Source organism: Rattus norvegicus, chromosome 2 (assembly GCF_036323735.1).
Source record: "Rattus norvegicus strain BN/NHsdMcwi chromosome 2, GRCr8, whole genome shotgun sequence".
Classification (NCBI taxonomy): domain Eukaryota; kingdom Metazoa; phylum Chordata; class Mammalia; order Rodentia; family Muridae; genus Rattus; species Rattus norvegicus.
In genome coordinates, this window is record NC_086020.1 from 83,478,605 (window position 1) to 83,504,589 (window position 25,985).

Below are 25,985 nucleotides of genomic sequence, written 5' to 3' on the forward strand. Positions count from 1 at the left end.
GAACATGGCAGCAGGCAGGCAATCATGGTCCTGGAAGAGTAGCTGAGAGCTTCCAACTTTATCTACAAGCAGGGCACAGAAAGAGAAAGAGCTAACTGGTTGGGATGGGCTTTTGAAACCTCACAGCCCAGCCCCTAGTGAAACACCTCCTCCAACAAGTCCACACTTCCTAATTCTTTCCAAATAATTCCATTAACTGGGGACCCTGTACTCTCATATCTGACCTTATAGGGGCCATTCTCATTCAAATCACCACATTGTCTAACCAGAGACCTATCATACCAGAGACAGGTACAGAATGTTGCAGACCATTCTCTCTTGATATCCTGGAGGAATTTAGTTATTCAATTTAAATATCAAAAATGCTTCTTTAAATGTTTGTTATTTCCCATTGCCATGGTTACTGGTAATATCCCTCATGACCTAGGCTCATGTGGGTAGCTTGCCCAATCATGATGCCAAAACCAGGAGTCATTGCAGAGTGAATGTGTGTGTGTGAGATGTGACTGGGTGTATCCATTTTATGAAAACTGTACAGTGTGAAGAAAGCCACTACTTTCTACAGAATTATAACAATTCACTTTCTTTCAAAATGGTCCTAATCCTAGTACTATTTATATCAAAGTAAAGATTTTTTAAAAATATAATTAGCAGCTTTGGGACATGTTTTTGATTGGGATTGCAAACCACTCAAGAATAAAGTGGACGGCATTAATTTTTTCATGTGAATATCATCAGATAACTTCACTTTGGTTAGTGAAAATGGAAATATCTCCTTTTAATTATTAATGAAAGCCTTCTGCCTACTCTCTAATTCCATCACCTCAGAACTGCTCTCAACCTCTCCCAGATAAAGTGAAATAAAGAACAAAACAGCCTACCTCAGAGCTCTGAATCTAAAAGTTAAAATTAGTAGCATCTTTAAACTTCTAGAGTTCAAAAGTTTGTAATGATGGTGGGCCTAGAAGAAATGGCTTAGATCATAACGTGCCTGCCCTGCAAGTGTGAGGAACAGATTCCAAGTGCTCCCATGAAATCAGAGAGTGGGTGTAATAACAGGCTCCTGTGAGGCCACAACCTGTGCGTAAGAGGAGCAGTGGCCTGAATCTTCAGAACTGATTGGCCAGCCAGCCTAAACCAGTCAATGGTTCAGTGAAAGATTGCCTCAAAAAAGCAAAGTGGAGGGCACTTGAGAAGATCACCTAAGAGTGACTTCTGGTTTCCACACATTTGCACACATGTGTACTTGCACACTTATATATACACACATACACCAACACACACATGTGTGCATGAACACACACACACAGAGATTTTTTGACATTAAGTCTAATCGGGCCCCACTGAAGTTATTCTTGCTGCAGTCAAAGGGAAAGTATCTACTTTGCTAAAAGTGAAATTTGAATTGTGAGGACCAGGGTGTCCTCAGGTTCTTTTCAGGAACAAGGGATCTTGATAAAATGTTGTGACAGCTCACCAACTCTTTGGTTTTTTGGTACCAGCATGGCAGCATAGTAAGGGACTTCGAAACTGCTCACTATTTAGCTCTGTGCTAAGCACTTGTGATCTTAACAAGGCAGACAGTCCATACACAAGTGAGGGGGTAGTCACAATATTGTTGGTCTATGTGACAAGCTTTAATGGAGGAAAGGTTACATTTGCATATTCTCCGTTTCCATTAACATTTCCAGGGTAAAGCCCAGAAACAACTGAGAGTTATGAGTTCACCTTCTAGGAATTATAGATGGTTCTTATTTATTATTCTTCTCTCCTTCATCTAGTTATATGGAATCCCTGACATTTCTAGAGGGCCCACACTGGGTGCCAGCTGTAACTATTAATGCTAACCATCCCACCAGTACTCTAAGGTAGGAACTATTGTCTTACTCCGACAGATAGGCTCAGTGGACATCCACATAGCCAGTGCCGCCCCCTATACCAGTGGACAGATCTGGCAGAGAATAGAAGGGATTAGGGGATATCCAAGCCTCTCATCCAAGACAGTGGAATCTTTGGAGGGTTTGAACAAGGGAAGTGCAGTCAAATCGACCCTGGACTGACTAGGAGAGCACTGAGGTGGGAAGTTTATCCCAGAGGCCTGAGGGTGTGGGATGAGGAAGATGCTCAGCCTTCCTTTGACCTATCAGAGGACAGTTTGGAGGTCTTGTGGAATCACAAGGCTTTGGAATAGTCACCTGCCACATCTGAGTCTGGTGTGTGTGTGTGTGTGTGTGTGTGTGTGTGTGTGTGTGTGTGTGTGTGTGTGTATACCGATGTTCTAGAGCCTCTAAGACGTCCTTCCTGGAGCTCCTGCTCAAAAGGTGTTCTTGATGTATGCTCATGTCCCATAAGCCATTGCCTAATAGAGCAATTACTATCTGGCTAATAAAATACACTAGAATGAGCTTTTTACTAATTGCTTTCTGAAAATGTAAGTTTACCTAAATTCATCTTAGCCATGCAGTATCTTTTCATGGAAGTTTCATTTATGGGTTCCCTCTAGATTTAGGCTTCATTTACATAAAGAATATAATTCTACTGGGCTAGTGTTATGAATACAGTAATTTTTTTAACTTTACAGAGGTGATTTGGAATTATGCAACAAATGGAAATTAAGTTGATAGGAAAACTGACTTCTTATTTTTTTGACCTATAATGAGGTGATCTCGTAGGCATATTTTCACTCCTTCATTTGATGAAGGCATATTTTCAACAAATGTGTGCTATATTTCTTTTGGGAAATGTGTCAGCATAAGACAGAATGTGAGTTTATTGAAGTCTTCCTACATGTGAACTCAAATGTGTTATCTCCACCAATAAAAAGTAGCCATCTTCAGAAACCTTTCTAGTGCATTTGTCTTCAGCACCAACGTGCCTTAGGGTTTGCTTGACAACTTAACCAGCTGTGCTAAAGGAAAGATAAAAAGAACAGGTTAGAATCTGCCAGGAAACTTTTAACCTCTGTCTCTCCCTTCTCTGCCCCATTTTTCATGACTCCTCTGCTCAGGTGACAGCTTTGACCTGCAGCAGTAGGCTGTATGCTTGTGAGTCACTGCATCAGGAGCAGGAGTGGCTGCAAAGTCACCCTATCTCTCCCCAAACCCATCTTTCACTGTGACTTATGAGGTCAGGTTTTTATCTGTGGTCTAAGAAGCTTCTTTTTAGTTCTCTGTTAGAAATCAGCTCTCTGCTGTAAGAATAGGACCTACAGAGTTTTCCCTACTGGCCATGTGGTCAACCTGAGGGAGCCAAGTGATTTTTACAGAAGAACATTCTTATGAACAATGCAAAAAAAATGAGTTTTAGAATAGATGTAAATATTTCGGAGGATATTATCTTGAAAGTAAATAAACAGTCAGCTTCTTTGACTGATTTTTACTTCTTATATGAAAAAAAATACAGAAAGATGGGACACATAAAGTCTACTCATATGCACCGAATAGCTCTTTAAATGAATGAAATTTACCTTCATAGAGTCATCAGACTGCTACGCTTGCGATCTCAAATCAAGAAGTCTATTCTCTCGCTTTGCTTCATTTTGTTCCTTAAAAGGCTTTAAACACCTGTGTTATTTTCCAGTGTTGGGGATGGTCTCTTTTTGAGAACAATATTATGAAAATAATAATAATAAAATGATATCAGCATGTTCGCCTGCTGCTGTGACATTTTGGATTATACCCGTTATTTTTCTCGTCTGATAATTTAGGCAAATGATACATCCCTGTTTTTGAAGTCACATATTAGAGAAATATGTCTTCAACCCATCGAAGCCCAGGTTAAACCACATAGGGGGCATTTTCATTCATATTTTCTCAACCTTTGATAAATTTTCAGGAAGTTAAAATCACATGTCTGTGATCTTCATGGATTATGAACATATATTCATGTGAAAATTTAAGATTATTTTTTTTCAGAAATACTGTGTGCTCTGGACCCACTGTGCATGGGGAAGCTCGAGCCATTGTTGTGAGATGTTGTCTTGACTGTTAAGCACATTTAGTGGCTGTTAGAAGCGCTGTGTGTGCTGGGTTACCCCTCATGTTCTCCTGCTTCCTTTTATCCAGGGAGTTCGGATGGAGAGACCCGGAGCTACCTGAAGTGATACAGATGTTACAGCATCAGTTCCCTTCTGTCCAGTCCAACGCTGCAGCTTACCTGCAACACCTCTGCTTCGGAGACAATAAGATCAAGGCAGAGGTGAGTGCTCGTGGCATCGTCAAGTCAATGGTGTTGGGTTCATGAGCACTCGGGCATGTTCAGAGTCACGCCCAACAGAAAAATAAAAAAAAAATAAAAATTACAAACTTTGATCGTCAACTAGTAGATTCATCTTTGAGACTGAGGCGCACGGTACTTTTCGTGTAATTAATGTGTGCGTGCTCCTTCCCTGTTGGAACGCTGAGGACAAAGGACCAGGCATCCCTGTCCTTACAGAAGCTGAGAAGCGGAGTTTTCAGTGCCTCGAGCTGCTATGATTTGTCTTTCTCTTCCTAATTCTGTCTTTGGAAATAATCTGTCTCCCGAGACTAAAAAATGCAAGACATCAATTGTTATCTCCTCAAATTATAGTCAGGATTCACGATGGCCCACCCATCTTTGAGGACTTGTTAGTAGGATGATCACTGTAGGCTTTACCACATAAACAACTACTCTGAGCCATTTCCAAAGGCAGCAGTGGATGTAACATGGATATATGCGATCCATTAGAGAGACTGTTGTCTGTGTCCATCACATAAACACTTGTTAAAAATGCCCCATGTTTTTGGAATGCCCTAAGGTGCCCAGAACATTGTGGTGTATTTTATTTCTGGAAAATTACCATGATCATTACAGCTAGCTCAAATTCTTTTTATCCGATAAAGGACACACACTCGCAGGCAAGCAGCTGAGTAATCAAATTTTCAAAATATTTTATAAACCGAAATGAGTCATCTCTGTAACGTGTTAACCACTTTGAGTACGAGTCCAAATTGGCTTAACAGTGGAAAGAAAAGATTTGAGGATGCCATTGCAATTTATTACGGGTTTTTGTCTTGTTCCCTTTTGGAAGCACGTCGGCCAGCAGATTTTCCTTTAAGAAGTTGGTTCGTGCCTGTCAATGGTAAAAATGTATTTGTTTGTAGTTCTCAGCAATCTGATTTGCTCCTTCAGTTATGTTGGTGGCTGGAGACATTTGGAACTGTCACAATTAGGGAGGGATATAGTGATGGAACTGGATATAGTGATGGAACTGGATATAGTGGTGGAACTATATAGTGATGGAACTGGCCTCCAGAGGGAAGAGACACGGAACACCACAGAGCCTCTTGTAATGCATGAGGTAGCTACACACAGCACATAATTATCTGACCTCAGATGCTTAGATAGACAAAGGTTAGACAAGGAAATATATTGAAGATCAAGGGTAAATTTAAAATGTAAAAATGTGCTTATACTATTAAGATGACCTAAATCACACTAAAGTTATGTAACAATGACAGCTATTCCACATAGACACCATCTTAGGATCCCTGCTTTGATGTCTCCTCTATACCAACCATTGTGCAAAGTGAAGGGCAGGCTCCTGATTAAGGGCCTTGTACTGACAAGGCTTTGAGAGGTAGAGCTTTTGAGTTCCAAGGTAAGGAGTATCTCTCATTTTGTTATTGGCAACATGCTGATTCAGGAGCACTTGGTGTGTCAGCCCCAAGCCAGTTAGGTTTCTGTCCCCAATCCAGTGCTGCTATTGAGATTGCTGACATCATTCACACCCAGGAAGGTGTAGCAAGGCAAGTAGCTCACATGCTGAGACTCTGAGGAGTGAGCAGAATGACTCTCACCTAATCCATAAGTGGCTTGCAAGAGCCTTGGAAAGGGCACTGGCTTAATACTGTGAATGGTTGGACAGGAGGTTCTTACCAGACTGGGCCTCCTCTGGTTCAAATCTCCTGCTGGTGTCGAAGGGGAAGGAGATGTGTATGCTTTCTATCTGGTTGTTTGGATGAGGGACAGAAGAGACAGAGAGAAGTGACAGCTTTTAAGCTTTCAGAAAAGGAAACTGTCCAGTCAGGCTGCATAGGCACGATGGCCCAGGGATGTCTGCACTTGCTTGTCTCGTTAGCTTGCACACAGGCTCTACAGACTGGCCTCAAGGCCTTTGGGTACTACACAGCCCTACAGCAGATCTCAGACTTACTTGTAGCTATATCAGAATTACCCTCTGTGCCCTGTGGTGGGCAAAGGCTGTGCAGTGAAGGATAACTAGCACGTCTATCATATCAGATAGAGGAATCTTCCCGTGCCAGCAGCCAAGCCTGTCTTCTGGAACAGAAGTTATTGTCTCCTAGAACCTCTTAGCTTATCTTTAAAATATTGACGAAACAGGGAGCAGGGAAATGATGTAATTAAGTTTAATATAAAGAAAATTTTAAAAGGGGAAAATACAAAAGCAGAAATGTGTGCGTGGAGAAACTAATGATGCTGGGACTGTATCAGGAGGACCTTTGTGGGATTGAGTGACTTGATTCGTGCAGACAGCTTAAACATGCTTCATCTCCTGTTTTAAGGCTAAGAATACAAGATACGAAGTTGCAGCTTTAGCTTATGAATGTGTGCACATATCAGACTGTATGTGTCAGTGTGCACATGTATGTGTTATATATGCCAGTGTACTTGTAAGTGTAGATATAGACTTGAGTGTGTCAGTGTGCATGTGTGTGTGTGTCTGTGTACATATAAATATGAATGATATTCTTGTATATGTCTCAATATGTCAGGGTGTGCATGAGTATGTGGAAGTCTGAGCAAGTCTGCATGTATGTGCATGTGTGCACACATGTAGATATATAATCCTTGTTTTGCGGTGTCATTGAGCTTCCCCCACCTCCTCTTAGCACTTACTGGGTCATTGAGCCACCTGTGCCACCTCTCAGCGTTTGGGGTTTTCTCCAACAGCTTGTACCTGAAGGAGAGTTCATATTATCGATGGTCTCCTCCTCCCTACTGGCCCTCCCATCCTCGACTCCTAGTCCCCGTGATGATTGTCCTCTGGTTCCCATGAGTTGGATGAGACAGGACGCTAGGGTGGTGTAGGACTGAGGGCAAGACTTGACACTGAGCTGAGAACATGAAGTAGAGGAGGGCCCCCTCTCTGAAGTCACGTGGGGAGGTATGCAGATGTGGATGAACATGTGCCCACACAAACATGCAAACTCTGAGAAGAATTCTACACAGGCTTGTTTTGTCCCCTCTTCCTTATTTAGAGTCCAGACTGTTAGTAATTACCCCTCCCTTTGTGATGGATGGCTGCCTGTCATGTTTTCATATCCAGGTATTGATTTTTGTAATTACCTGTTGTCCAAACACTAATCTGGCAGGCACTAGCCTTTCCAAATTTACTCAGTCCTCTAGTCTTTCTATTGCATTTTATGGAATTGATTTAGCCCTTCAGTCTACATTTCATTATTGGTATTGACTTTGCTCACACAATGGATAGGCCATTGAGCAGAAGGCAGAATTAAATCTCCTCTACACAGAGAGCCATAAATCATAGCTCCCCATTCCTTATGGTGTTTTGTACAGTTTTTTTTAAAATAATGAAGTCAAGAAATTCAGTTTTGTTCAAAATAATGCTGGAACTTATGATACAAAGTCTTGGACTCACTTCCCTAACCAACATATGAAAGCCAGCCATCTACCTTTCCCTAAGGAACTGAGGAAGTTGGAGGTGAGCATCTGAGCAGCTCTCTGCAGTGCAGCAAAGCTGAGGAGTCAGTGCTCTGTGGTGTCTGCTGGGCAGTGCCCAGTGACTGGAGTGAGCTCTGCATTCCTCCAGGTGTCCCAATCCAGGGTAGGACGTTTAAGCGTGTATACTTTGAAGATCAGCAAACTCTTGAAGATTGGGAGTGATGAGAGGGTTGCACAGAATTCCTTCAGTGCTTAAGGCAAGATCACAAAAGAAGCAGTTGAGGAAACATTAAAGTAGAGCACAGGAAACAGAAGGGAAGAGAAGAGGATCTGTGCTCTCACGATGTAGTCAGTGTTTCATGTCCGTGAAGCTAATAGGCACCTGATATCTAAGTGGGTAGTAGTTTAAACAGGCAGGAGCATCAACATAACAGGTAGATGACAATAATGTGTGAACAAGGCTTGCCACATGTGCTAAATTGAAGATATCACAGTAAATTGGCTTTCAGGTGGAAGGGTATGAGAGAGGGAAGCTTGCTCGGGAGTATGGCCAGCAGGGAGGTGCATCAATACTGATAACTTTTGAGCATCTTCATCTAGCCTTGCTTCATTCTTGCTGGGAAGCCTCCTTCAGTTAAGCATGCTAAAAGCATCCCATTGACTGGGAGATAGTACCAGAGTCTTTGTGAGTTGTCACATATTTGGCTTATCTCTGCTCTTCTGCATGCCTTCCTTTGTATACAATGTTGAGTAGACAAGAAGATGGATGAGCTTCCCTGTTCGCGCATGGAGAGCTTTCCCTCTGTGTACTTCAATGGCGTGTAAGCAGTACACGCCCTAAATATTACAAAGTACTCCTACCCTTCTAAGTCACAGCAAAGGATTGTTTTGAACAATGAAAACATAAATATTTTATTCTACTAGCTATTTAAATTAAGTGTGATGAGATTAATTAAATGGAAATTAGTTTGTTAAAAGTGTTAAGTGTTGACCCAACCGCCTAGTCAGGTGGGCACTCCTGAGGCTGCAGAGCGGAAGAGACCACCAACACTGCTCACCCCTGCCCACATCCCTGGCCCAAGAGGAAACTGTAAAAGGCCTCTGGGCTCCCGTGGGGGAGGGCCCAGGAGCGGCAGGACCCCTGCCTGAGACACCGCCGGAACCTGAAGGAAACAGACCTGATAAACAGTTCTCTGCACCCAAATCCCGTGGGAGGGAGAGCTAAACCTTCAGAGAGGCAGACAAGCCTGGGAAACCAGAAGAGACTGCTCTCTGTGCACACATCTCGGACGCCAGAGGAAAAAGCCAAAGACCATCTGGAACCCTGGTGCACTGAAGCTCCCAGAAGGGGCGGCACAGGTCTTCCTGGTTGCTGCCGCTGCAGAGAGCCCGTGGGCAGCACCCCAGGAGCAAACTTGAGCCTCGGGACCACAGGTAAGACCAAATTTTCTGCTGCAAGAAAGCTGCCTGGTGAACTCAAGACACAGGCCCACAGGAACAGCTGAAGACCTGTAGAGAGGAAAAACTACACGCCCGAAAGCAGAACACTCTGTCCCCATAACTGACTGAAAGAGAGGAAAACAGGTCTACAGCACTCCTGACACACAGGCTTATAGGACAGTCTAGCCACTGTCAGAAATAGCAGAACAAAGTAACACTAGAGATAATCTGATGGCGAGAGGCAAGCGCAGGAACCCAAGCAACAGAAACCAAGACTACATGGCACCATCAGAGCCCAATTCTCCCATCAAAACAAACATGGAATATCCAAACACACCAGAAAAGCAAGATCTAGTTTCAAAATCATTTTTGATCATGATGCTGGAGGACTTCAAAAAAGACGTGAAGAACTCCCTTAGAGAACAAGTAGAAGCCTACAGAGAGGAATCGCAAAAATGCCTGAAAGAATCCCAGGAAAACATAAATAAACAAGTAGAAGCCCATAGAGAGGAGACACAAAAATCCCTGAAAGAATTCCAGGAAAACATAAATAAACAAGTAGAAGCCCATAGAGAGGAGACACAAAAATCCCTGAAAGAATTCCAGGAAAACACAATCAAACAGTTGAAGGAATTAAAAATGGAAATAGAAGCAATCAAGAAAGAACACATGGAAACAACCCTGGATATAGAAAACCAAAAGAAGAGACAAGGAGCTGTAGATACAAGCTTCACCAACAGAATACAAGAGATGGAAGAGAGAATCTCAGGAGCAGAAGATTCCATAGAAATCATTGACTCAACTGTCAAAGATAATGTAAAGCGGAAAAAGCTACTGGTCCAAAACATACAGGAAATCCAGGACTCAATGAGAAGATCAAACCTAAGGATAATAGGTATAGAAGAGAGTGAAGACTCCCAGCTCAAAGGACCAGTAAATATCTTCAACAAAATCATAGAAGAAAACTTCCCTAACCTAAAAAAAGAGATACCCATAGACATACAAGAAGCCTACAGAACTCCAAATAGATTGGACCAGAAAAGAAACACCTCCCGTCACATAATTGTCAAAACACCAAACGCAAAAATAAAGAAAGAATATTAAAAGCAGTAAGGGAAAAAGGTCAAGTAACATATAAAGGCAGACCTATCAGAATCACACCAGACTTCTCGCCAGAAACTATGAAGGCCAGAAGATCCTGGACTGATGTCATACAGACCCTAAGAGAACACAAATGCCAGCCCAGGTTACTGTATCCAGCAAAACTCTCAATTAACATTGATGGAGAAACCAAGATATTTCATGACAAAACCAAATTTACACAATATCTTTCTACAAATCCATCACTACAAAGGATAATAAATGGTAAAGCCCAACATAAGGAAGGAGGCAAGCTATACCCTAGAAGAAGCAAGAAACTAATCGTCTTGGCAACAAAACAAAGAGAATGAAAGCACACAAACATAACCTCACATCCAAATATGAATATAACAGGAAGCAATAATCACTATTCCTTAATATCTCTCAATATCAATGGCCTCAACTCCCCAATAAAAAGACATAGATTAATAAACTGGATACGCAATGAGGACCCTGCATTCTGCTGCCTACAGGAAATACACCTCAGAGAAAAAGACAGACACTACCTCAGAGTGAAAGGCTGGAAAACAACTTTCCAAGCAAATGGTCAGAAGAAGCAAGCTGGAGTAGCCATTCTAATATCAAATAAAATCAATTTCCAACTAAAAGTCATCAAAAAAGATAAGGAAGGACACTTCATATTCATCAAAGGAAAAATCCACCAAGATGAACTCTCAATCCTAAATATCTATGCCCCAAATACAAGGGCACCTACATATGTAAAAGAAACCTTACTAAAGCTCAAAACACACATTGCACCTCACACAATAATAGTGGGAGATTTCAACACCCCCACTCTCATCAATGGACAGATCATGGAAACAGAAATTAAACAGGGGTGTCGACAGACTAAGAGAAGTCATGAGCCAAATGGACTTAACGGATATTTATAGAACATTCTATCCTAAAGCAAAAGGATATACCTTCTTCTCAGATCCTCATGGTACTTTCTCCAAAATTGACCATATAATTGGTCAAAAAACGGGCCTCAACAGGTACAAAAAGATAGAAATAATCCCATGCGTGCTATCGGACCACGACGGCCTAAAACTGGTCTTCAATAACAATAAGGGAAGAATGCCCACATATACGTGGAAATTGAACAATGCTCTACTCAATGATAACCTGGTCAAGGAAGAAATAAAGAAAGAAATTAAAAACTTTTTAGAATTTAATGAAAATGAAGGTACAACATACCAAACTTATGGGACACAATGAAAGCTGTGCTAAGATGAAAACTCATAGCGCTGAGTGCCTACAGAAAGAAACAGGAAAGAGCATATGTCAGCAGCTTGACAGCGCACCTAAAAGCTCTAGAACAAAAAGAAGCAAATATACCCAGGAGGAGTAGAAGGCAGGAAATAATCAAACTCAGAGCTGAAATCAACCAAGTAGAAACAAAAAGGACCATAGAAAGAATCAACAGAACCAAAAGTTGGTTCTTTGAGAAAATCAACAAGATAGATAAACCCTTAGCCAGACTAACGAGAGGACACAGAGAGTGCGTCCAAATTAACAAAATCGGAAATGAAAAGGGAGACATAACTACAGATTCAGAGGAAATTCAAAAAATCATCAGATCTTACTATAAAAACCTATATTCAACAAAACTTGAAAATCTTCAGGAAATGGACAATTTCCTAGACAGATACCAGGTATCGAAGTTAAATCAGGAACAGATAAACCAGTTAAACAACCCCATAACTCCTAAGGAAATAGAAGCAGTCATTAAAGGTCTCCCAACCAAAAAGAGCCCAGGTCCAGACGGGTTTAGTGCAGAATTCTATCAAACCTTCATAGAAGACCTCATACCAATATTATCCAAACTATTCCACAAAATTGAAACAGATGAAGCCCTACCGAATTCCTTCTACGAAGCCACAATTACTCTTATACCTAAACCACACAAAGACACAACAAAGAAAGAGAACTTCAGACCAATTTCCCTTATGAATATCGACGCAAAAATACTCAATAAAATTCTGGCAAACCAAATTCAAGAGCACATCAAAACAATCATCCACCATGATCAAGTAGGCTTCATCCCAGGCATGCAGGGATGGTTTAATATACGGAAAACCATCAACGTGATCCATTATATAAACAAACTGAAAGAACAGAACCACATGATCATTTCATTAGATGCTGAGAAAGCATTTGACAAAATTCAACACCCCTTCATGATAAAAGTCCTGGAAAGAATTGGAATTCAAGGCCCATACCTAAATATAGTAAAAGCCATATACAGCAAACCAGTTGCTAACATTAAACTAAATGGAGAGAAACTTGAAGCAATCCCAGTAAAATCAGGGACTAGACAAGGCTGCCCACTCTCTCCCTACTTATTCAATATAGTTCTTGAAGTTCTAGCCAGAGCAATCAGACAACAAAAGGAGATCAAGGGGATACAGATCGGAAAAGAAGAGGTCAAAATATCACTATTTGCAGATGACATGATAGTATATTTAAGTGATCCCAAAAGTTCCACCAGAGAACTACTAAAGCTGATAAACAACTTCAGCAAAGTGGCTGGGTATAAAATTAACTCAAATAAATCAGTTGCCTTCCTCTATACAAAAGAGAAACAAGCCGAGAAAGAAATTAGGGAAACGACACCCTTCATAATAGACCCAAATAATATAAAGTACCTCGGTGTGACTTTAACCAAGCAAGTAAAAGATCTGTACAATAAGAACTTCAAGACATTGAGGAAAGAAATTGAAGAAGACCTCAGAAGATGGAAAGATCTCCCATGCTCATGGATTGGCAGGATTAATATAGTAAAAATGGCCATTTTACCAAAAGCAATCTACAGATTCAATGCAATCCCCATCAAAATACCAGTCCAATTCTTCAAAGAGTTAGACAGAACAATTTGCAAATTCATCTGGAATAACAAAAAACCCAGGATAGCTAAAGCTATCCTCAACAATAAAAGGACTTCAGGGGGAATCACTATCCCTGAACTCAAGCAGTATTACAGAGCAATAGTGATAAAAACTGCATTGTATTGGTACAGAGACAGACAGATAGACCAATGGAATAGAATTGAAGACCCAGAAATGAACCCACACACCTATGGTCACTTGATTTTTGACAAAGGAGCCAAAACCATCCAATGGAAAAAAGATAGCATTTTCAGCAAATGGTGCTGGTTCAACTGGAGGGCAACATGTAGAAGAATGCAGATCGATCCATGCTTATCACCCTGTACAAAGCTTAAGTCCAAGTGGATCAAGGACCTCCACATCAAACCAGACACACTCAAACTAATAGAAGAAAAACTAGGGAAGCATCTGGAACACATGGGCACTGGAAAAAATTTCCTAAACAAAACACCAATGGCTTATGCTCTAAGATCAAGAATCGACAAATGGGATCTCATAAAACTGCAAAGCTTCTGTAAGGCAAAGGACACTGTGGTTAGGACAAAACGGCAACCAACAGATTGGGAAAAGATCTTTACCAATCCTACAACAGATAGAGGCCTTATATCCAAAATATACAAAGAACTCAAGAAGTTAGACCGCAGGGAAACAAATAACCCTATTAAAAAATGGGGTTCAGAGCTAAACAAAGAATTCACAGCTGAGGAATGCCGAATGGCTGAGAAACACCTAAAGAAATGTTCAACATCTTTAGTCATAAGGGAAATGCAAATCAAAACAACCCTGAGATTTCACCTCACACCAGTGAGAATGGCTAAGATCAAAAACTCAGGTGACAGCAGATGCTGGCGAGGATGTGGAGAAAGAGGAACACTCCTCTATTGTTGGTGGGATTGCAGACTGGTAAAACCATTCTGGAAAGCAGTCTGGAGGTTCCTCAGAAAATTGGACATTGAACTGCCTGAGGATCCAGCTATACCTCTCTTGGGCATATACCCAAAAGATGCCTCAACATATAAAAGAGACACGTGCTCCACTATGTTCATCGCAGCCTTATTTATAATAGCCAGAAGCTGGAAAGAACCCAGATGCCCTTCAACAGAGGAATGGATACAGAAAATGTGGTACATCTACACAATGGAATATTACTCAGCTATCAAAAACAACGAGTTTATGAAATTCGTAGGCAAATGGTTGGAACTGGAAAATATCATCCTGAGTGAGCTAACCCAATCACAGAAAGACATACATGGTATGCACTCATTGATAAGTGGCTATTAGCCCAAATGCTTTAATTACCCTAGATCCCTAGAACAAACGAAACTCAAGACGGATGATCAAAATGGGAATGCTTCACTCCTTCTTTAAATGAGGAAAAAGAATACCCTTGGCAGGGAAGGGAGAGGCAAAGATTAAAACAGAGACTGAAGGAACACCCATTCAGAGCCTGCCCCACATGTGGCCCATACATATACAGCCACCCAATTAGACAAGATGGATGAAGCAAAGAAGTGCAGACTGACAGGAGCCGGATGTAGATCGCTCCTGAGAGACACAGCCAGAATACAGCAAATACAGAGGCGAATGCCAGCAGCAAACCACTGAACTGAGAATAGGTCCCCCGTTGAAGGAATCAGAGAAAGAACTGGAAGAGCTTGAAGGGGCTCGAGACCCCAAAAGTACAACAATGTCAAGCAACCAGAGCTTCCAGGGACTAAGCCACTACCTAAAGACTATACATGGACTGACCCTGGACTCTGACCCCATAGGTAGCAATGAATATCCTAGTAAGAGCACCAGTGGAAGGGGAAGCCCTGGGTCCTGCTAAGACTGAACCCCCAGTGAACTAGACTATGGGGGGAGGGCGGCAATGGGGGGAGGGTTGGGAGGGGAACACCCATAAGGAAGGGGAGGGGGGAGGGGGATGTTTGCCCGGAAACCGGGAAAGGGAATAACACTTGAAATATATATAAGAAATACTCAAGTTAATAAAAAAAAAAAAGAACGCACTAGCTGAAAAAGAGAGATGCCTATTGAAAACAATCCACAAAAAACTAACAAATTAATAAATAGCAAAAGTAAAAGTATAAACAAATTAAAAATCAGGAGAATATAAAACCCATAAAGCCTTCCAATGTCATTTCAAAGGTTATTTAATAAAAAGTAGGCAAAGTGAATTTAAAAAAAAAAGTGATAAGTGTTTAAATTAAGGATGTGTTTTCTCTTGAATATATGACCATTGATGAGCATGCTGTTTTTATAGGAACTCAAATGTTGTAATGTGCCCCCATGTGTGAGAGAAGTTGACAAATGGCCTGAATCTGTCAGTAATGGAAATTTAATGTAGACTATTGACCTAATCCCCCTTATGTGAAAAATTAGCCTGACTATCAAATATGCAACTGAAGTGTTTGAAGAATCTACCACTAAACTTAAGCCATACCAAGATAAGGAGAATAGTACCAGAAAAATAATCCTGGAGGTATTTGACTAGCCCCAGCCTACCTCTTCCCAATTATGCCATTCTAGCTCCTAAAGCAAGATTTTATTGTTATAGAAAGGTGTGTATAATGGAGATAAAGATAGGCGACTCACAGCTGGGTTTGCATTAAAAGGGAGATTCAAATATTACTCTTATGTAGGCTAAGGAATCCACACCTACCAGACAAACATATGTAAGCAGAGCATTGTAATACCAGGCCTTACATACATGGCAAGGCACAGTACAGCTCCGGGGTACTTGGAATGAGTACACAGTCCAGTTAAGGAGGTTCCCTGCATTCTGCCCAAGTTGAAATAAAATCAGAAAATCAGAGGCTGCCACAAAAGTATTATCAACGATATGCCCATTTAGAGCTAGTGAAAGAGGTCTGGAGGTGATCCTTTCTGCTTTGACAGTTTTGTTCATGTATATCTATGATACTTCTTTTTTCTTTCTCCTGGGACAAGGGCTCACTAAGTAGCCTGGGCTAGCCTTGACTATCATCCTCAACCTCCTGAGTGCTAAGATTATATGAGATTCATAGATGTATGTCACCACTTCAGTTGTTAATATGTGAATATGACTCTGTGTGTGTGTGTGTGTGTGTATGCATGCTTGCATGTATATGTGTGTATGTGCACAAAATGTCCAATTTGTATAGTATACACTGTTTTTTCCAACTCGAATGTATTTTTATTTAACTGGAACAAAGAAATTGATCTGTATGTATAAATGTCCCATTCCCCATAATGTAGGTTTTATTCAGACTGATTTAACACATTTCAGATGTTAAAGAAATTGGGACTCGTTCCTGTCTACTACTTGTAAAGTGTTTCATGATTTTATTTCCCTTCTGATTCCACTTTGTGTAATTCAAGGGAATGTTCTATCCATCTCTTCACTCAATTGCCTTTGAATGATTCCTTCCCTACCCTCATTATAAATTGTACCTCATTTCTTTTTTTAAGGGGCCTATGTTTGGTTGCTAGGCATCAGCAAAGAGAATGGCTCTCATGGAAGGGGTGCTGAAGTTGGCGCTTGAACTCTGGCTGTGTGGCTGTGTGACCTTGAGAATATACCTTGCCTCTTTGAGTCCTAGACTACCAGACTGAACGGTGGCCTGGGGCCTCTATACCTGTGACAAGGACATGACTCTGCTGACAGCACAGAGCAGATGTCAACTGGGAAGCCTTACAACAGTTCAATGGGAGACCAGTCTTCTGGTTTTACAGCAAAGCATGCTTTAGCTGCCCTCTTGGTGTGTCCATCTCCTGTGCTCTGCTCCTGTCAGCTAAGGGAAGCTGAAAGGAGGTGGTGATGTTAATGAATACTGCTATGGACCCTGTTTCCAAGGAAACCCATAATCCCATCAGCTATAGTCAAGGCAGGAGTAGGAAGAGACTGTGAATGTGCTCGCAGATAACAGCCGCGTCTAGGGTTAGTGCTGTGGAAAGCCGAAAGCTTGCAAAGATCACAGCCCTCACGGACACAGGGGGGGAAGTGATGCATAGCCCCTCTGATACCAAACTGCCAGAGCTAATGCACAATGAGTGAAGATGGTGACCAATACATTTTTTTTTAATTTCTCTGAAAACCTGGTCCTTCACTCAGGAAGGACGATGGAGGAGATGAGGCAGCAGTAATAGAGCCTCAAAGGAAAAGGGCCGTGATTCATCCCCAGGGGAGGATATAATGGGCCGGCAATATTGTTAACAGGCTAGAGCAGAAAGATAACCAAGAATAAAACCTTCCCTTCATAAATATCACTTTGGTCTTATTTGCTTATATCATGGAGATAGGACAACTCACAAAAAATGACTGTGTTGGCCGCTAGAAAGAAGGATTCTACAGATGAGGGCATCTTAGTTTTTCCCACTCCTGGCTTCTTTCCACTTGAGAATTTCTCACAAGTCCCACAGAATATCTTATATAAAAATAGGTCTATGTACAATACTCAGTGGTAAATCGTTTATGTTAACATAGTTAAATTCTGTCATAGGCGTGTAACACTGTTGAATGTCCATACGAATGAGGCAGATGAGCTTATTTTTTTTCCATCTTTATTAACTTGAGTATTTCTTATTTACATTTCGACTGTTATTCCCCTTCCCAGTTTCCGGGCCAACATCCCCCTAGCCCCGCCCCCTCCCCTTCTCTATGGGTGTTCCATAGTGTGGGATGCAGATGTAGTTTATATTTTTCAGAGTTGATCCATCTTTTGATTTCATTCTTTTCATTGTTGAGATCACCTCTTTGTATAAATATGCATGCTTAAGTGGTACAAGTATGTGTAGAAGCCATTTCATAAATTACTGGAAACTCCTAATCCCAACTCAGACATCAATTTAAATATCAAGCTTTCTAACACAACCCAATTCAAAGATATATCAACCTGGTACTTAATCGCTGAAGAACAATACTAGGAAAATATGAAAAAGAAAGAAAAAAGAAAGAAAGAATGGAGGGAGGGAGGAAAGAAAAGAAAAAGGGAAAGTCTTTGTTTTCTAAAATCATGGTGTTTCTATGATAGCATGATACTGTGTACATATGAAAAATATGATTCGTGAGGTATTAACATCTCAAACTTGAGCTGCAGTGCTAGGGCAGCATTTGCTGGCACTACGTCCCATAGTGACAATGTGTGTCCAGGGCCACAGCTACTGTACAGCCTAGGAACACACTACCAGGGACTCCTTGGATTCATTACACATTAGAATTTCAGTCATTCTTTGGCTTTTGCACAGCTGAGAACTTTTTAATGCTTTTAAATGATATATAAGTACCACATTTAAATATATAGCCTATGAGGCCATGAATCTAGGGTTGTTTGGGAGGAAGTTGGGGGTTTTGTAGTTATGAAATTGACTATGCCCGAGATCACCCTACAGATTTCCTTGTTCTTACATGGAGGCATCTGTGGACTGTTGACAAGAGTTTCGGCAAAATGAGACTTAGGCCCCATGTTCATATCTGGGCTTCATCTTGTATTGGACAGTGTTTGAAAGAATTAGAGGGATCTCAGAAGATGGATGGGTATTCTTTAACAATGAAAAAACTTAATTCTGAGGAAGGTTTTATTAGATATGAACTGCAAGATAAAGAAAGACTCTCAGATTTACCAGGAAGTTAAATCTTCGCTGTGGGACTCGGGAGTTGGCTCAGCAGTTAAGAGAACTGGTGGCTTTTGTAAAACAGGAGGTTTGAGATCCTCTCTCACTTACAAGCTAACTATTTTTAACTCCAGTTCCAGAGGATCCAATGCCCTCTTCTGACCTCCATGGGCAGTACACACATGTGGTAGACAGACACACATTCAAGCAAAACACCCATGCATATGAAATAAAAACAAATCTTTGGAAAAAGAAATTTAATATCCATACTCCTGATTTACAGGTAACCATCAAAGTATTTCAGACACTCAACAGTTGGGTCCTTGGTCTTTAAAACTACCTAACTGTGTTTTATCCTGAGGCTATAGGATATGCTCAAATGTCAGTTATTTGCCAGTAATAAACTCATATAGGCTTATGTTTACATTTTAAATGACAGAAAGGAGACAGAATCATTCCACATTTTTATAATCCACCAGCAATTCAATAAACACCTGCAAAAGAGATCAAAAAGAAAGAAAGAAAAAAGAAAGTTATTGGTATATTTTATTTTTGTATTGTTTTGTTATACAATTGGCCTCATCACACAGAGGAAGACTGGGAAGGAAGGAAGGAAGGAAGGAAGGAAGGAAGGAAGGAAGGAAGGAAGGAAGGAAGGAAGGGAGGAAGGAAGGAAGGAAGGGAAGAAGCGAGGGAGGGAGGGAGGGAGGGAGGGAGGGAACACAGTCATATAAGCCAATATTCACACTTACCATGAACCACTCGACAGACAAGACTCAGCAATCTCTAAACAAAACAACACACACTCCTCTTGGAAGATTCTAGCAACATCTCTGCCCACAGAGGAGCAGCAGAGCTGGTCCCATGGCTCATAACACTTCTCAACACAAACGACCTGTTAGACTGGAGCAGTCAGCCATCCAAGTCAGCTTTATAGATTATTAACGTCTGAATAGAGTAGAGCTCTGGAGACTCTGACAGTATTGGAGCCAATGAAGTTCAAGCCAATGAAGAGGTTCAATAGGTATCGAAGGTTTACAGGCTATTATCAATCTGGAAGACTGCTTTTTTTCTTTCTCTTAAAAAAAATCCATGTCTGAGAAAAAGCCAATCTCATTTTTCCTTTTATCTCAGATACGTGCATCTATGTTAAGTATCCTACCCCTAGTCAAAAAGTCCTGTGATGAGACCTGAGCTTACTATATGCTCCAAGACATGGCCCTGGTGCCATCATGATTACACGAGAGGAGGGTGACTAGACGTAAAGAGTATGATTTGGCTCCTGTGCTGAGCTGGACAGACAAGTGTCCAGAGCCACACAAACTGACAGGGAAAACTGTGAGCATCACAGTTGATTCTCAACTAGTGAGAAGTGTTTCCCGGATGCTATCCTGCAGTGAGCAGGAAACAGCAACCCATCGCAGGGAGATCCTGACATATAGTAGGGATGTTACGCTCTGTTAGAAATATGAAGTAAAGGAAACAGGAAAAGAAACCAAAAGAGTAATGATGTAGGAAGAAAACAAAACAAAAAGAGTAGGGGGGAGGAGGAAAGTCGATTTTTTAAAAGATGTTTCCAAACCACAAGAGGGTCTCAAGGTCTTCGAAGCTAAACATTACCAGGCACATTCCTGGATGCCTAAGATCTATGCTCCCTTACCTAAAGAGCAACGGAAATTCAAGGATCTCAAAGGACAGGGGAAAGTCAATAAGGTCAACAGATGACAACCTTGAAGTTTGGACTCCCCTGAGCTATTAAGCCTATGAAAGGTGATCAGAGGTGTGTTATGTACTGGGGGAGAATTCTAGCATCCTAAGGAGACATTTTGGGTCTGAAATTCCTACCAGATTCTAGAAAATACAAAAAAAAAGCCAACATATGAAAGGACCTACTGCCTACCCAACTCACTAAATTTAATTTGGCCATTAAATACATAGATGAGTAGCCTCAACACCTAGCTCACCCTGCATTCTCTCCAACGATCTGTCCTTTTTTCTGGCCAAAGCATAGCACCAGCCTATGATCATTTATCAAAACAACAAGAAAACTTACAAGGGAGAGCACAGAGAAGATGTAACTATTTTAAGAGCCACCTCCTTCTCTCCTACTGACAATCAAAGCAGCAACACCTTCTATGTCCAGGCTGCGTCCTTCTGCATGAACGGTCTGCAAAGATATCGCAAGTGACACAGAGTCACCTATCTGCTGTGCAATCTTCTTGGGAAGACTTCCTGTCTTTCCTCATCGAGACTGCCTGAGAACGGAGCCATCAGCTCTGGGCATTGGTCAGTGGCATGACCATAAATCAAGCAATGAACTCCGTGACCTTTGTACTTCTTCATGCAGAGCAGATGATTATTTGTCTCGATTCTCCGGGACCTAAGTCTTCAGCCATGCCATTTGCAAGCATCCCAGTGTTTGGAGCACTGGGAAGATGATGTATAGGTCACTACTGTGGAGACAAGAATTTGGATGTCAGAGCAAGAGGGCACAGCAGTCTCCTGCTGTCCACAGCTGTGCAGTAAAAGAGCTGCTTTGTCATCTACCGAGGCACAAACGCTGCTCATGAGAGCGTAACCTGGGACCAGCCGCAGCCCCGAGTATTAGCTTCCTGCTGCTGCTATAACAAATCACCACAGATCCAGCTGCTTTGGGTTAAATAAAGTTGTCATCTTAAAGGTCTGGAGGACAGGCATCCAAAATTGGCCTCTTCAAGCTGAAACCTACTGCTTAATAAGCAGGTTTTATGTTCCTTGTCATAGGAATTGCTGTGGTAGAGGCTATTTGCTTCTGCTGCTGCTTCTTTTTCTCATCCTCCTTTTCCTCCTCCTCCTCCTCCTGCTGCTGCTGCTTGTTCCTTCCATCTTTTTCCTCCTCCACTTTTCCTTCTTCTTCTCTAATGTCTACTGGTTTTCATTGGTTCATAACACCTTCACTCTTCCGATCCGCAGTCTCTAGTTGAATCTTCCTTCCCTACACTGTCATCTCCCTGAAAAAATACTTTAGCTTTAAAGTAGCATTAAAGGTAACTTTGAGATTCTGTTGGGTCCATCAAAGACCCAACTACTTCGTTCCACCAGTAACACGTGAACTCTCCATTGTCAAGTAGCACATTCACAGAAGTCAGACCATGAATGTCTTATGGCACCAGGAAGAGGAGCCATTGTTCTTAATTCTGCTGCTGCTTAGGGCTAAGAAATGTTTCTCTTAGGAAGAGCCCTGGGAAACTGAACCTCGGAGAGAAGAATCTGTTGTTGCCCTATTTTGTGGAGTTCCCTTTTCTCAGATAAGGTTCAGGACCCCCTGACTAGGATACAGGCATCAGTCTGTTCCTTTGTGGTGACTACGTGGTCTTCAGCAGTAATTACCCTGATTATATACCCCAGTGCTCATCGTGAAGAATCCCCTTTCAAATAGTTGACCGAATAATCAGTTTTCTTGATCTTCCCATTCAAGCTTGTCATGCATGCCTCCCCCTGTAAGTCTATCTTAACAAACCCCTCGCAGTTCATTAATATATCCAAGAAAAAACAGAACTGATGTTGTCATACCCCTGCCAGATTCTCGCTCGAGATAGAATTTTTTCTGCAACAAGCATCCTAAGAAATGAATCAATGGATGATAATTTGTTTTGCAATTCAAATTTCTGTTTTAATATTTTAATTCCGTCTTCGACCCAGAAGAGTGACAGCAGAATGTGAAGACGTGTCTTTATGAATAATCTTCCTTATTGTTTGGACTTTCATCTGTCTCTTTACCTTATAACCCAGGCGCACCTCACAGAAATCAGAATTCATGTATAGATCTGGGTGATACCGATTTCATATGATTTTATATATTTTTACATTATGGCAAACAAGACATCTGCATATCTATAATTAGATAACACATTCAGGATCAGCCTCTGTAAACAAGATGCAGGTGCACATGGTACACAGGCACAGGGATGGCATTTACTTGTGGGAAAATTACTGTTGCTTCATAAATGAAAAAGGTTCTAAGGAAAAACACTTTCTGCATATGTAAAATGTTTGACTGAGCATTGGTTCCATTTTCTGGGCTGTATAATATTCTAAAACTCTCAAATAGCATCTTGGGCACTGAAGTCTTTGCTTGGTCTATGTGTTTCAAAGGGGAAGACTGATCAAATAGATCGCTATAAAGTTTCCAAGTTCAAGGTTAAAACTTCATTCTTCCAATGAGCATGGAATGGTTGCTTAGTGCCAGATATTCCTCTGGACCCTGAAGAACTGAGTTTATTATTTCAGGTAATATCTCTGTTCTCGGGATGCTTATATCCCTTAGACTTGGGTTCAGGGACACACATAGAAATATAATCAGGAAATAAGTGAGAAACATAATGAGGCCTAGAAAGGGGACCTACAGCTGAGGAAGGAGTTCCAGCTCTCAGCAGTTCCTCTGTATTTCCAATGGAAAGGGAGTCAATCTGCAGCCCCTGTGGATGGTGCCTGCATGTGTGACAGTGTCCAGAACGAGAGCAACAGAGGCCAAATGTAGTCAAAATGAGATGATGGCAGAGAGAAGGCAGGAAGAGTAGGCAGAACCAGGTCATGGGGTGATGATCTTCTGAAACGGGATGTGGAAGATTCTTAACAGTGATTGACATGTCTGATTATGTGTGTTTAAATGAAACAGCTGTAATTACCGCATATCCATAATTTATAATCAAAACATTCTGTGCCACCATTCTGCATTGTTACATATCCTGAGGGCCTGTCAGCCAGTTAAAAACCCAGTGTGTACCCACTGCCTGCCTTTGAACTTGGAGAGAAACTTCATTCAGCAGCACCTAGATTTCACTGAACAACTCTTGATGAATTAAACACAAAAACCAGGTCTCTTGTACAGACTATGCTCTTTTAAAAGCATAACTAGACAATTGCTACAGGAAGAAACGATAGCTTAAACACAGGATTTTGAACATTAAAGATTTTGAGTTCTTGATAAACTACATGATTCAAAAGGTGAGGTTTGAAAGCAGAGTAAATTCAGAGCACTTAGTTACTCATAATGTAGGTGGCAGACATTTAATCTAGTCGTCTCCAGTGAATGTCTTTGAACTGAAGTTATCAATAGAAAGAAAGAACTGTTTCTCAGCCTTGGTGGCTACTCTGTCTATTGGAGACCTGCACACTCTAGGCACCTTGCAAGTGATGAGTTAAAAGGATAAAGAATATCAAAACTACATATTTTTAACTGAAACAAAATAAATAAGTCACTCTCATTATGGTGAGGAAGCAGAGACCTTTTTTATTGTGTCTTCTAAAATTATATATGCATATATATATCTTTATACATATTATTTATATTATATAAATATATGTATACATATAATTCATGTAATAAAATTATATGAATTATAAATATGTATGATAGTTACTTTTCTATCGCTGTGATAAAACTCTGTGGTGAAGGGAGCTTATAGAAGAAAGAATTTATTTGGGCATATGATTCCTGAAAGATCAGTGTACCATGGCGGGACTCATGACAGCAGGTGGCAGTCATGGCAGCCGAAAAAAATGAGAGCTCACATCTAGAACTTCAAGCATGAAAAGAAGAGTGAACTGGAATAGAACATGATTTTTAAAACATCAATGCCCACCCCCAGTGACCTACTTACACCACACATACCCAAACAGTGCCACCAACTGGGGATCAAGTATCCAAACATCTGCCTATGAGGGGCATTCTCATTCAACCTGCCATAATATAGTCACACATGTGCGTGTGTGTGTGTGTGTGTGTGTGTATGTATATGTATATATATGTACACATTCAAGTATATGTATATCTACATTCTTACATATATACATATGAATATTAGTATTGCCGACTTTAAAGGGACCAAGAGAATTGTAGGACTCTTTCTACAGGTTCCCCAGAATGAAACCTCCTTCTTCCTTAAATAATAAATAAAAGAGTCGATGTGCTTAATGAGGTTTCTTAGCACTTTGATTCTTCTTAATTTCAAAGATTATGGGTGCATCAAAAATGTATCCATATCCTAGTGTCACCTGTATGCTCTGCTTGGGCTGATGGACACCATGTTAAGTGAATAACACCTAACCTGTCCACTAGCACCACTGAGGGCTCCTGCTTAGACCCCGTGCTGCCAAGGGGTTTCTAATCACAAAGTTCTCTGTGTTCAAGAGAAACAGGAAACGTATCAGTGGCCTCTGGCTGAATTCTGAGTATGGCTGTTCAAGCGGTCCAGGGGAGCCCTGGGTGGTGACACTGTTTTCCCTAGTGCTCAGCCTTTGGGATTCCCTGCAGGCTGTCCCTCCACATCCAGTGGTGCAGCTCAGGGAAGAGTCACAGATAGGCTCTACTGTTACTTTCTGTGCTCTGGAAACAGCACAATCAAATTAAAAATACCGGTAATAGTTTACAGTTGAGACATATGTGAACCCCCACATTTGTGTTAATATTTATAAAATCACAGATGTGGAAGGTGGAAAAACAGGCTCTAAGACACGTATCTACACATCCTAAAATAAAATCACTGGAGCTACCGGCATGCCTTCTCGGATGGGTTTTTGTTCTTGACGCTGTGACCTCCCTATCTTCTACTCAGGAGCCCAAGGCTGCTCCTCTCACAGCACCACCCCCAACACTTACATGTTTATGAGGATGTCAGCATTTCCTAGTGTTCCGGTGCCCTCAGTAATTACCTCTAGGAAATATTCTGTTCAGCCTGATACCATCATCACACTAACGGTCCCTTCTCCACCCCTGGCGTCACTCAATAGGCACACAGACTGCAAGGCACTGGGGATGCTGGCCAAAGGTGCATGCTATAATCCTGCGACAGCATTTGGCTCTCCGCTTTTCTTTTACATTGCCCAGGAATCTTGAATTCTATTCCACTAAGAATCCAAAGCATCCCCAGTCAGGTATCAATTTTCATATTTGAAGATCAGGAGAACATACTGCTTCCTAACACCAGTGCCAACCCCTTTCCCCAAGCCTACCACACGGGTTCCTCACAATAACGTGTGGCTCTCTAGACCCAGGTGGCTCCATGTGCCAAGGCTGTTTCTGTCAAGCCTAAAAGCCCAAGTTCAAATGCCCCAAACTGACATGGCGCTAGGGGAGAGCTGACAGCTGCAGGTTAACCTCTGATTTCCATAATGTACGCCAACACACGCACATCCACACACATACACACACTCCCGTAAGCACAAAGAGCAACTGTAAAAGGGATAAAGTTCAGACCTGCTCTACCCTAAGCATGCTGT

At 41.4% G+C, this 25,985-nt stretch overlaps 1 protein-coding gene across 3 annotated transcripts in view; it reads left to right on the forward strand.

Annotated features, from left to right (window-relative positions):
- The window catches only part of Ctnnd2 (catenin delta 2), an 847,941-nt gene that overhangs the window by 599,136 nt on the left and 222,820 nt on the right, over positions 1 to 25,985 (forward strand). For all 3 annotated transcript variants that reach the window (NM_001271502.2, NM_001415019.1, XM_039101550.2), the window contains one exon: positions 4,065 to 4,197. In NM_001271502.2, the coding sequence (NP_001258431.2) occupies positions 4,065 to 4,197 (133 nt within the window). The remainder of the gene's footprint in view (positions 1 to 4,064; positions 4,198 to 25,985) is intronic.